The 13222-nt window shown below is 41.1% G+C and overlaps 1 protein-coding gene across 1 annotated transcript in view; it reads right to left on the bottom strand.

The window, feature by feature from the left end:
• Nucleotides 1-2972: 2972 nt before the first annotated feature.
• The window catches only part of MECP2 (methyl-CpG binding protein 2), a gene marked incomplete at its 5' end in the record, with an annotated part of 75290 nt that continues 65040 nt past the window's right edge, over nucleotides 2973-13222 (bottom strand). Inside the window, one exon of the mRNA XM_030192060.1 lies at nucleotides 2973-6641. Coding sequence (XP_030047920.1) covers nucleotides 5624-6641 — 1018 coding nt within the window. The remainder of the gene's footprint in view (nucleotides 6642-13222) is intronic.

Genomic DNA, 13222 nt, shown 5'->3' with positions numbered 1-13222 from the left:
TGGTAGTTCTGTGTTACCAAGTGGCAACCCTTTACTAAAAGGGCCCCTTAATCACCAAGTGAATGTAGGTATGTGATCTGGCCTACTTTTTTTGAGGGAATCTTTCGGCTGGTCCTGGTCCTTAAACTTCTACCACAATGCATGTAGTATTTGTTTCTTCCATTGGTAGTCAGCAATAGAGGTGCCACAACACATCACATGGTGTCAGCTGATGGACATATCAAGCATCACTCCCACCTCTTTTAGAAAATACATGAGACAGCGAGGATTAAATCAACATGCTGTACTCGGGGCATAAGGGGGCTTTACCCTTTTATATTAAAAAAAAAGTCTGTCCTTACTCTACCTTTTCCATCACTTAGCACTTGGGAACATCTTCCATAAGTGTAATTACCTATATAGACCAGATGCACTGAAGATTGAAGACCACAGATTGGCTTGGACAAAGAAGCAGACCGGCAGGCAGGTTTATTATTTTAATTTTTTTGTACTTTTATTTATTTTAATTTTTTTATTGTTTTTATTTTTCCCTTGTCCTAAGCTAAGATGACAGGAAGGGAGGAGTTTATTAGGAGCATTGTAACTATAAGTAACAGGTAAAAATCCTAATGGGCTGTCAGAGTTAGAACTAAATAATTATTAAATGCAATATACATAAGTTTTTAACAATAACAACAACAAAAAAACCAACCAATGATACTTTCTAGTTGGTGTGTTAAAAAGGACATAACGCACAAAAAAAATCTTTATAATAAAATAAATTTTCCTATTAACTGCTGGCTAAAATAGACTGCATTCACATGACAAGGAAACACTGGAAGAATAAGAAACAAACGGAAAACTAAGGCAGAACAGATTTGCCTCTTGCTTCGTACCATATTGAGAAGGGGAGGCTTCACATACACAAAGATTAGTCTCTGCTGAGCAGGGTTTTTAATAGAAAACCCCCACCAAATATATATACTTTTTGTGTGTGTCATAAAAATCATTTCTCCTTCCCCGAATTGACAATGTGGACATACTGTTGGAAGAAATAGCATGGGAAATAAAGGATCATAGTCTGTATCCAAAAAAAACCCCAAAGTGGGCAGGTTAATAACCTTGTACCTAACTGGTCTAAACCTGGATTATGAGGACAAGCTAGGAAATAAAAGGATGTTCCAGCTCTGGGCTCCAGCCAGGTGTCAAAGGTTGTGCTTTCTTGGGCACTATATATACATTTCTTTCAACCCAGCTCGTTAAAAAGTAAATATCATTCAATAATTAAGTAGTAGGGCAGAAGTAAAAAAGCAACAACAAAAAACAAACAAAAGAAACCAAACTAAACTATTCCTAGGTAATCACAAAAGGTTGTCACAGATCAGTATTAATTGAAGGAAGACTGAACTATTAAAAATAACAAAAACAAGAACAAAAAACCTCCCTTGAATCTCTAATAAAGCATCAACAGCTACAAATGTCCCCCTAAAATTAATGCCCATCATGCTCCATGTTTCTAAAAAGAACAGACTGTTCCCGTCAATCTATTGCTGCTTGGCAAAATATAGTTAAAAAAAAAAAAAGATAAATCCCTATAATGGTAAGTGGTATCTGAGAAATTGTGCATAAACAACACTAGAGTGATTTTCAACAGGTATGTGTAGGTGTCAGTGGTGGTGGGGGGAGGTGAGGAAGAAATCCTAATAAACTGCTACATTCTTGAAACATTTACCAAATGGATGGAACTATTTTATTTGCAAAAGATCATGCTCGGCCCTGATAGCAATTAAACTGTAAGAAATGTAGCAATTAAACTGTAAGAAATGTAATGGTTCCGATTTGCTAACTCTGAGGAACCATTGGCCTCTCAGGGTCAAGTGTGTGAACAGCATATGTGGCATAGCACATATGGTCAAAGCAGACTTATGCCATAACGGATTACAACCAAAGCCAAAAGCTGGGTGAAGGTGGAAGAGCAAGAGATAAAACTGTAAACCTCTTAGGCGGATTTATTACGTCTCTCTCCGCTTACCAAGTATCTTCATGTAAGAAAAGCCCTCTTGGTATTACCACATCACACAAGCTTACAACCAAGAGCTGAAAAAGTTCATTCAACATACATGTTATCAAACTGATAACTTGTCCTTCCTTCTATTTAGTTAAAAAATAAATCCTTATTTTGATGATTCTGTCTTAAAAGCAAAATTATTTTTTTCATTAAAATTTTTGCTAGAAGTTAAATATTTATTACAGTAAAAAGCATACCAAAAGTAAGACGATTAATTAATTTGGTAAAGTGCAAAAAAAAATCTGTATCAAAGGAAAACCACTGAAATAACTTAAATGACTACCATATATTTTACTGATGGAGGTAAGGGCCTAAAAGGTCTTCATAGGCTATTCCATAATCCATATTAACACCTGTGTTTACCACTCTTAAGCACCCCACATTAAACTGTGCTAGTTGGATCCTCTTTTTTTTTTTTTGGTCTTGCACCCAATACTTCTTTCCTTTTCTTATCATATTTGATTGGTTGTATTGTCACACTGTGTTTTTTTTAAAGACAGAATGCTGAGTGGAAATACCAAAGCCTATTGTGGAAGAGGTGGATTCATTTTTTCGCAAACTGAAATTGATCACATGAAAGCCATCTAACCACCAAAAAACCTGTAAGGAAAAACAGCGACATTATGGCAACCCAGCTGGAAACAGTCTGAAGTAGGAGAGACACCAAGGATCTTAGCGCTAGAAATAGATCCAAGTCAATATCCACTGGGTGAAAACAAAAGTGATCTATAAATCAGAAGATGTAGGCTATTCATCTTGCAAAAGCATCATTCTTACTTGTAACACAAAATTAAGAGCCTGCCATTTATTTTTAAAGGGGAATACCATCAAAAGATTTTTCTCCTACAAAAAAAATTATCTATCTATCTATCTATCTATCTATATATATATATATATACATATATATATATATATATATATATATATATATATACCCTGTTGTTGATTTACCTGCAATATTTCTTCATTTTCACTTTTTTTGATTTATTAGTTATCTGGCAGCCAATGTCCTTCTAGAGTAATTTCCTGATTTTCCCTGCAAATCACCATCTCAGTCTCTTTGCATTTCTACCACAAGGATCATTAGGTAAAACTGATGTCATGGTGCTGTGGGATGTTTATGTGTACTTGTGCAATCTGTTTTGGTTCCACTGAGGAAACTTCCTGCAAGAAAATGGGCCTGGATTCTTGAACCGCAGCAGGGCCAGCTTGGGCTGGTTTCACAGACTGCAGCTGTTAACTCTGAGAAACCTATAGCTGAGGGCAAGCTCTGTGGAAGCCCAGACAAATCACTCTTCTATTAACTGATGCAGCAGTCCATTCTTTCCAAAGCTACAAAGGACTATTTCCCATCCTACTGAAAACATATCATTAATGTACCAATACAGCTGGGGAAAGGAGAAGCCCCACCTACAGCTTCCCAAACTAATGCAATAGGAAATACTAAAGGGCAAGCTGAGCTATTGTGGAGACATCAAACTCCCTCCCCCCATAGCTCTTTATAGGCTGATAAGGATTTACCAGAATGCAACATTCTTTTAAAGCACATAAGAATCAAGTAAATGCACTATAAGAAAAGGTTTTCCTTTCTTTCTGTCAAGCAAATAGCAGTAAACTGTATGTGATTCTGCAGCTGACCAGATACAGTCAATATCTACAGCTATTTCCTATTGGAACTGGCTTTCTTGCATATGCTGACTCACTTATCTTTTCCTATGAAAGCAAAAGTGCATGTTTATAAATAAAAGACTGTAAAGATTTCAGTCCTGTCCACAGCTATGCTTGGGAGGCTCACACTTTATTTACTCAAATACATTTTAACTGGTTGGCCAAAGCAGGGAGACAAGTTAAAGGGCAGCTGGAACAGTTGCTATTCACACTGGAAGCCCAGACACTGGAGAAGTCCACTGGCCAAAACAAAAAATAAATTAAAAATTAAACACAGTGTTATTTTGGTAATCAATAAAGCAACTTATTTTCCCCTCCCCCTTAAGCAATTTTCCTGGGAATTTAGCTTAGGAAAGGTAAACATTTACAGGCCATCAGTATCTCACCGAGAGGAAAAATGCTACAAGAAGGGTTTTATCATGATTGTTCACAGGTTTCTTCATCTTCCCATCTGCTCAATTTAATAGAGATAGGTGCTGTAACAGAGGAGGTTGTGGAAACAGCTTAACAAGGATGTATCACTATACCACCCTCCATTTCACACACACCCACACAGGGCAAGGAACCCTTACATACATATTGCTGCAAAGTGCTTATAAAATAAAAATAAAAACATTACATTAAAAAAAAATTCTGCTCTGCCTCTGGATGTCATAACCATGATGGAAATGGAGTAACAGGAAGTACTTATAAAACCAAGAGTTTCAAAGCTTTACTGGAAGCTGGCACAGCCCCTCACACTCTTTTCCTTCGTCATCATCTTTAATAGTGCCGTTAGTTTGGGAAAACTGAAAAATTAATAGTGCAAAAACCAAAAGGGTTATTCCTCTAACTAAGCTAGCTGCACTAGGAAAAGATATGGAAGAACAATTTGCTTGCATTTCCCCCCTCCCATCCCACAAAACTAGTGGCACAAGAGAAACCAGTTAGAGAGCACCTCTCTGAACTGTTGTAAATTTGTCATGTTTAGTCAAGCTCCTCTCTTTCCCATCCATACAAGCAAGGGTAAGTGAGAGGAAGTTAGGACTGTTAAGAGTAGCATAGGAAACTTACACAAGCCTAAGACGGTATTCACATAAAAGGGGGTAGAGAAAAAAAAACATTAAATGCCAGGACACAAGATTTGAGACTTTCTCCTCTTTTGTATGCCTTGCACACAAGAGAAGGAAAGCATGGGAAGGTTAATATCTTCAAACCGTTTTAGGTTCTATTACATTTTTATTTATTCATTCTCTGGCAACTCTCACTCTTTTAAATCAATTCACATACAGCATTCTTGGTCATACGACACAGCATAATCCTTATACAAGATACTGCTTTCAGCAAAAAATCATCTTGGGTGACAGATTATCTTGTGCATGCATACACACACTCACGCACACACACCTCCTTCTGTTTTATTAGTTACTTCTACAGCATATCCTTTTTTATCCTTTGACCCTACCTGAATCCAAAATACATACAATCAAAGGACATGACACTAGTGGCACTGACAATTTCAACCCCTTTAAAGGCCAAAGAAAAATTATGAAAGGGAGGAGGGGTGAGCTTGTAGATTTAACCCTGCCCCCTACCCCAAAATTAAGCAGGATAGTGTTATAGTTGGAGTGGTAGGCAAATGCAGCAAAAGCCTTGGTTGATGATGCATCTTTATTCTACAAAAAGGCAATGCTGCTTCTGAGCCCTGTTTGAATATCTCCACGTCCTAGACTGCCTGTGCCCATCAGTATTAGAAAGCTCCATAGGGGACCTCCAAAGCTTAGAAACTCTAAGTTAGTGAGGAGAAACATACATACATTTTCTTTCCATTGTAGTTCAGTTACAGATACTGGGAAGCTTTGCCACAGCCCTACCCTCAGCAGCTGCCTTTAATTCTTTTCTTTCTGTTTCATGATTTTTGTGTAAAAGTCAGCTCACTCTCTCAGTCACCGGTGTCCTGGTGTCCACGGGCTCCTCTCTGCCAGGCCTGGGCAGGGAAGAGGAGACAATGTCCTTTCTGTCTCCTTCTCCCCGATGCTTACACTTCTCTGGGGGTGACAGAGGAGGGCAGCCATCACTCCTCTTTTCACCTTCTGTGTAGATACCACTTGAGTCCTGTAGTTGTGGTGGGTAGCTCCTGCTGTCCTTAGAGCTCTCGGGCTCTGGTGAAGAGTGGTGCAAAGGAAGGTGGTGGTGATGGCGGTGATGGTGGTGATGATGGTGGTGCTCCTTCTTTTGGCTGGGGCTCTTCCCTTTGGGGCTGCCCTCTCTGGCTTTGCAAGCCGGGCTTTTTCCAGCCTTTTGTCCCTTGTTTCCCCCAATGCTGCTACTCTTCTCAGCTGGGCTGACTGGGTGCTCTGGCTTTGTGACCTCTTTCACTTCCACACTAACTGTCTCCCGTGTTTTCCGCTTCTTTATGGGAAGCACAGTCTCCAGGATGGGCTGGGTCATGGAAGACTCCTTGATTGTTTTCTTCTTGGCTGCCTCAGTGGCAGCAGCAGCAGTAGCAGCAGCAGCTGCTGCACTGGCCACACCTGGCTTGCGACCCCTCTTTTTAGGTTCAGCCTGTGGATCACTTTCTGCTTTTCTTTTGCGGCCAGGTCGCTTGATCACCTTTACAGGTTCACCTTCTGTTTTGGTTGGGGAGAAAGGCATTTTAACAAGCAGTTTGCCAGGGCTCTTCTCCACCACTCGTTTGACTTGTACACCCTCAGAGGTGGCTGGCTTTGTCTTGATTTTCACACTGCCCTTAGGCCTTCCTCGCCCCCGGCCTGTGCCTGGCCCCTTAGTGGCTTTGGGTTTCTTGGGTTGCTTTTGTTCTCGACGGGAGGGGCTGCCCCGGCCAGTCACAGTGAAGTCAAAATCATTGGGATCTAGCGTTGTGTCTCCTACCTTTTGAAAATGCGCCATGAGTTCAACTTTAGATCGAAAAGCTTTTCCTTGGGGGCTGCAGGAAAAGGAAAAAACAAAATACATCAATTCAACTAATTGCAAAAATAACTTTAGAAACGGTTTTAGACCTCTTCATGATCATAAGCAAAATAAAATAATGCAGAAAAGCATATAGAATAGGGAATTGTGAAATACATTTCAAATCATATCATATCACAATAAACAAACAATATAAAAACAAACATCATAAAATACATCCCTAGTACTACCTTGTTTTATCTTCAAATTAATAAAATTGGAATGAATACAATCATCATAGAGTGGTAACAAATGCACAAGGAACTAAGTCATGGCGCCATATTGCTTAAACAGAAATGCTTTTGATGTGAAAATCGCAGGTCAATTAGTAATCAAAAATAAAAATTATTCAAGCATACAGAACTTGTATTAGAAGGCAAACAAAAATAGATTAAACTAGATTCTTGGCTATTTTAAATGTCAATACATAGCTCTGAACATATCAGCCAGTTTAACTGCTGAATCAAGATATTATGCTGTGATGGCAATGCATGTTATCTAGGAGCAGCTACAGTAGGGGTCCCCAAACCATGATCTGTGGGCCATATCTGGCCTACTAAACTCCTGAAGAACTCAGTTATCAGCAGCCCTTAATGTGCCTAGGATCCTCTGTTCCTGCTTCCATCTAAGGTACATCATGGTTGTCTTCCTCCTTCTCCTACCTTCAGCCCATATAAGTGATGTCACTTAGAAGAGACACTTAGCTAGGAGAGGAGGGGAAGGAGGGAGAGCGGGAAGAAGCTATATAATGGTGCTGAAACACTGCTGAAGAGGAACTGCTGCCAGTTATCGTTATCACTTTGAGAAGCTGCTGAAGTCATCCCTGCCCATCTTCAAATCAGAGAATAGTGGATGCTTGGAATGCCCTCCCGCGGGAGGTGGTGGAAACGAAAACGGTAACGGAATTCAAACATGCATGGGATAAACATAAAGGAATCCTGCTCAGAAAGAATGGATCCTAAAGAGCTTAGACGAGATTGGGTGGCAAAGCCGGTGGCGGGAGACGGAGATGGTGCTGGCAGACTTATATGGTCTGTGCCAGAGCCGGTGGTGGGAGGCGGGACTGGTGGTTTGGAGGCGGGGATAGTGCTGGGCAGACTTATATGGTCTGTGCCAGAGCCGGTGGTGGGAGGTGGGACTGGTGGTTTGGAGGCGGGGATAGTGCTGGGCAGACTTATACGGTCTGTGCCCTGAAAAAGACAGGTACAAATCAAGGTAAGGTATACACAAAAAGTAGCACATGTGAGTTTATCTTGTTGGGCAGACTGGATGGACCGTGCAGGTCTTTTTCTGCCATCATCTACTATGTTACTATGTTATATTGCTCAAAGCCCACCTCTTCAATGTCGCCTTCGGCACCTAACCACTACACCTCTACTCAGAAAATCTAGACTGCCCCAACTTGACATTTCGTTCTATAGATTGTAAGCTCCTTTGAACAGGGACTGTCCTTTTTTGTTAATTTGTACAGCGCTGAGTAACCCTAGTAGTGGTCTAGAAATGTTAAGTAGTAGTAGTAGTAGTGTGCCCAAGAAGTGTCCCAACATAACTGTCACTGAAGTCTTACTTTGTTTCTGAATGTTACATGTAAGTATGATCATTTATATCTCTCCAGGAATAGTTTTTAGGTGCATTTTGCTCAAGCAATAGTACTCGTTATATAGGGTCCATTGGCCTGCACAGGTTTGTTTGTGCTTATACAAACCAGTGACACACTGTAGGTCTCTAGCATCTAGGGGCTAATGTCTACATTTGTGCCTGCCTAACATACATCACTTCACAAAGGCCCCGTGCTTACTTTTGTATTTTAAACTTCCAGGTCCTTCTCCAGCATCCTTCTCAGGCTGGTGGCCCAGGAACCATGCCCTCCTCCTGACCCTCCCTCTTGGTATGCCTTTGGTGCTAACAAACCTATGCATTTTAAGAGAAAGTAGGAGGAACTTGAAGTGGAGTGTGAAGGAGGTAGGGTGACAGAAAGCCTATATGCCAAAAGGTGCACACATATGCACTGGCTCCCAATTAAAGCTAGGGTTACTTTCAAACTTTGTGTTCTTATAAGATACTGTTTGGTATGTCTTGTTGACTTTCCACCACGCAATGCTGTTCTAGGGCCTAGGAATTATTTACAGTTACACTATCTGAGCAGTAAGAAAATTGCATATAAGAGTTCTTGAAGCGGGATTTGCTTATTAACCAGTTGTCTAAATAAGGGTGGACCAAAATTCTCTCTTTGCTTCCATTTTATACTGGGTAAAATCCTGAAGGATTAGAATTTCAGAAAAAAATATGGTTCTCCATGTAGCTGCTCGACATCGTCTCTAGCTCACCATCACTTTTGTAAAATGTACAGTGTCATGGCCAGTCCAAAAGGTAGAACATCAGACTGAAAATGCTATGATAATGTGTAGATAAGTTTCTGTTAAATCTAAAGAAATAAAAGAAAAAAAGAAAAAAGAAAAAAAACAACTCACCTTGCTGTGCTGCCACAATTGCTGATCTTAAATTTTCCATTTGAATACTTGGAATCTTGAGAAATTTATTGACCGCTTTCAGATTGAGGTACCTACTGTCTTGGTACATATGGAAGGCCATAATCGAACAGGGCCGGCCATCTATAAAGGCGGCCATCTGTAATGCTGGCCCCGTCAAGCGGCGTACCCAACTGTATTATCGAAACAAGATGGCCGGCCATCTTTCGTTTCGATAATATGGTCGGGGCTGGCCAAATCTCAACATTTGGCCTGCCCTTAGAGATCACTGGCATTAGAGATGGCCGCCATTGGTTTTCACAGATAATGGAAACTAATGGTGGCCATCTCAAACCCGGTCAAATCCAAGGCATTTGGTCGTGGGAGGAGCCAGCATTTGTAGTGCACTGGTCCCCCTGACATGCCAGGATACCAACCGGGCACCCTAGGGGGCACTGCAGTGGACTTTAAAAATTCCCCCCCAAAACCCACTACCCACAACTGTACACCACTACCATAGCCCTTAGGGATGAAGGGGGGCACCTACATGTGGGTACAATGGGTTTTGGAGGGCTCCCATTTATCACCACAAGTGTAACAGGTAGGGGGGGATGGGCCTGGGTCCGTCTGCCTGAAGTGCACTGCACCCACTAAAACTGCTCCAGGGATCTGCATACTGCTGTGATGGAGCTGGGTATGACATTTTTGGCTGGCATAGAGGCTGGCAAAAAAATGTTTTTAAAAATTTTTTTTTGGGGGGGGGGGCTGGGAGGGGGTTAGTGACCACTGGGGGAGTAAGGGGAGGTGATCCCCCATTCCCTCTGGTGGTCATCTGGTCAGTTGGGGCACCTTTTTGAGGCTTGGTCGTGAAAAAAAAAGGGACCAAGTAAAGTCGGCCAAATGCTTGTCAGGGCCGGCTTTCTTTTTTCCATTATCGGCCGAAGCCGGCCATCTTTTAACCACGCCCCCATCCCACCTTCGGTACACTGCCGACACGCCCCCTTGAACTTTCACCGGCTCTGCGACAGAAAGCAGTTGAAGCCGGCCAAAATTGGCTTTCGATTTGGCCGGCTTTAGGAGAAGGCCAGCCATCTCCCGATTTGTGTCGGAAGATGGCTGGCCTTCTCGTTCGAAAATAAGCAGGATGGGTACCAATAACAGAGGAGAATGTGGGAGGGAGGCTCTGGAAGTCCAATTTAGGCTCTTAGGTGGAAAGCTGAAATCCAGAACCTCTGGGGTAGCATTTTCAGAAATGCTTCCTGTTTCACATGCAGAAACCAAGAGAAAGGCAGAGCTCCAGAGTCTCAATGCATGCATAAGGTGATGGTGCAGGAAGGATGGTTTTATATTTGCTAGGAACTAGGCAACATTCTGGGGACGGGAGGTTCTGGAAGTCCAATTTAGGCTCTTAGGTGGAAAGCTGAAATCCAGAACCTCTGGGGTAGCATTTTCAGAAATGCTTCCTGTTTCACATGCAGAAACCAAGAGAAAGGCAGAGCTCCAGAGTCTCAATGCATGCATGAGGTGATGGTGCAGGAAGGATGGTTTTATATTTGTTAGGAACTAGGCAACATTCTGGGGAAGGAAGAGCCTATTCTGGAAAGATGGGCTCCATCTAAACCAGGGTGGAACCAGGCTGTTGGCATCAACATTTAGCGCTCCTTTTACTAAGGATTGATTTAGCATGTGCACAGGCAGCTCCTTGTGACTCTGGGCAAGTCACTTAACCCTCCATTGCCCCATGTAAGCCGCATTGAGCCTGCCATGAGTGGGAAAGCACTGGGTACAAATGTAACAAAAAAATAAAATAAAATAAATGCTAAGATGCCCACAGGAATAAAATAGGCTTCTTAGCATTTAGCACATGCTAAATCCGTTAGTGCACCTTAGTAAAAGGACCCCTTAAAAAGGAAATAGAGCAGCTTTTAAACTAGAAACTGGGGGAAGGCTAACAGTCACTCAAAAGTGCATGGTTAAGAACAAGATACCTTTAAAAGACATCACCAAAACAGCGAAGATAGGGCATCCCAATAACAACAATGCAATAAAGACCACAATAGACCAGGGGGCTCATTTTCAAAGCACTTAGACTGACAAAGTTCCATAGGTTACCATGTACCTTTGTCAGTGAAGTGCTTTGAAAATAAGACTCCAGGTGTGTTTAAATAAAGAGCAGACAGATTTTAATGATTGCATATTATCACTGTCCATCGCTGAGCAAGCTGTATATAGAAATAACAAATATTGTTTGAAATGTCTGTATTCAAACAAGCCTAAGAAATAAGATGGGCGAGTTAAATATGTCTTCATTTAGTGCAATATATTCTAACAGGCATCTCTGAGATCTAGTAGAAAGAAGATGACCAATGGGACTACTGTCATACCAGGGTACAAATTATATCACAATGATAGGGTGAATCAAATTGGTGGAGGGGTAGCATTACATATTAAAGAAGGCCTTGAATCAAATAGACAAAGTTCTGCAGGACACAAAACACACCTTGGAATCCCTATGGATAGAAATTCCATGTGTGAAAGGGAAATGATAGTGATAGGAGTGTACTACCATCCACCTGGCTAGGATGAACAGACAGATGAAGAAATGTTATCAGAAATTACGGAGGCTAACAAACTGGGTAAGACAATAATAATGGGTGATTTTAGTTACCCTGATATTGAATGCATAATGTTTACATCATGGCATGCTAGGGAGGTAAAGTTCCTAGATGAAATTAAGGACTGCTTCATGGAGCAGCTGGTTCAGGAACCAGCAACAGAGGAAAACAATTCTAGACCTAGTCCTTAGTGAAAACCATGATCTGGTATAAGAGGTAATGGTGCTGAGGCACTTGATAACAGTGATCATAACATGATCAGATTTGATATAAGCTTTGGAGTAAATACACACAGGACATCCAATACGTTAGCATTTAACTTTCCTAAAAGAGACTACGATAAAGTGAGGAGCATGGTTTAAAAAAAAAAAAAAAAAAAAAAAAGAGGCAACACTTAGAGGATGCTGTTCAAAAATACCATCCTGAAAGCCCAGACCAGATATATTTCATGTACTACAAAAGGTGGGTGGAAGGAAGGCCAAACGAAAAACACAACATGGATTTAGTCATGGGAAATCTTACCTCACCAATCTACTATACTTCTTTGAAGGGGTGAACAAACATGTGGATAAAGGTGAACCGGTCGATATTGTGTATCCTGATTTTAAAAGGCATTTGACAAAGTACATCGTGAACAACTTCTGAGGAAATTAGAAAGTGTGTCGAATTGTGGATTAAGAATTGGTTAAAAGACATTAAACAGAGTAGGGTTAAAATGGTCAGTATTCTCAATGGAGATGGGTAGATAGTGGGGTTCCCCAGGGGTCTGTGCTGGGACCGCTGCTTCTTAACATATTTATAAATGATCTAGAGATGGAAGTAACTAGCGAGGTAATTAAATTTGCTGATGACACAAAGTTATTCAAAATTGTTAAATCACAAGAGGATTGTGAAAAATTGCAAGAGGACCTTACGAGACTGGGCAACAAAATGGCAGATGATGTTTAATGTGAACAAGTGCAAAGTGATGAATGTGGGAAAGAGGAACCCAAACTATAGCTACGTGATGCAAGGTCCCACATTAGGAATCACTGACCAGGAAAAGAATCTAGGTGTGATCGTTGATGATACGTTGAAACCCTCTGTTCAGTGTGCAGCTGCAGTTAATAAAGCAAATAGAATGTTAGAAATTATTAGGAAAGGAATGGAAAACAAAAATGAGAATGTTATAATGCCTTTGTATTGCTCCATGGTTCGACCGCACCTCAAATACTGTGTACAATTCTGGTCACTGCATCTCAAAAAAAGATATAGCTGAATTAGAAAATGTACAGAAAAGGGTGATGAAAATGATAAAAGAGTGGAATGACTTCCCTATGAGAAAAGGCTAAAGCGGCTAGGGCTCTTCTGCTTGGAGAAGAGACGGCTGAGGGGAGATATGAAAGACTCTATGAAATACGGAGTGGAATGGAATGGGTAGAAGTGAGTTGCATGTTTACTCTTTCCAAAAATACTAGGACTAGGGGGCATGCAAT

This window comes from Microcaecilia unicolor, chromosome 2, assembly GCF_901765095.1.
Source record: "Microcaecilia unicolor chromosome 2, aMicUni1.1, whole genome shotgun sequence".
NCBI classification, from domain to species: Eukaryota; Metazoa; Chordata; class Amphibia; order Gymnophiona; family Siphonopidae; genus Microcaecilia; species Microcaecilia unicolor.
This window is presented reverse-complemented; position numbering and strand designations above follow the sequence as displayed.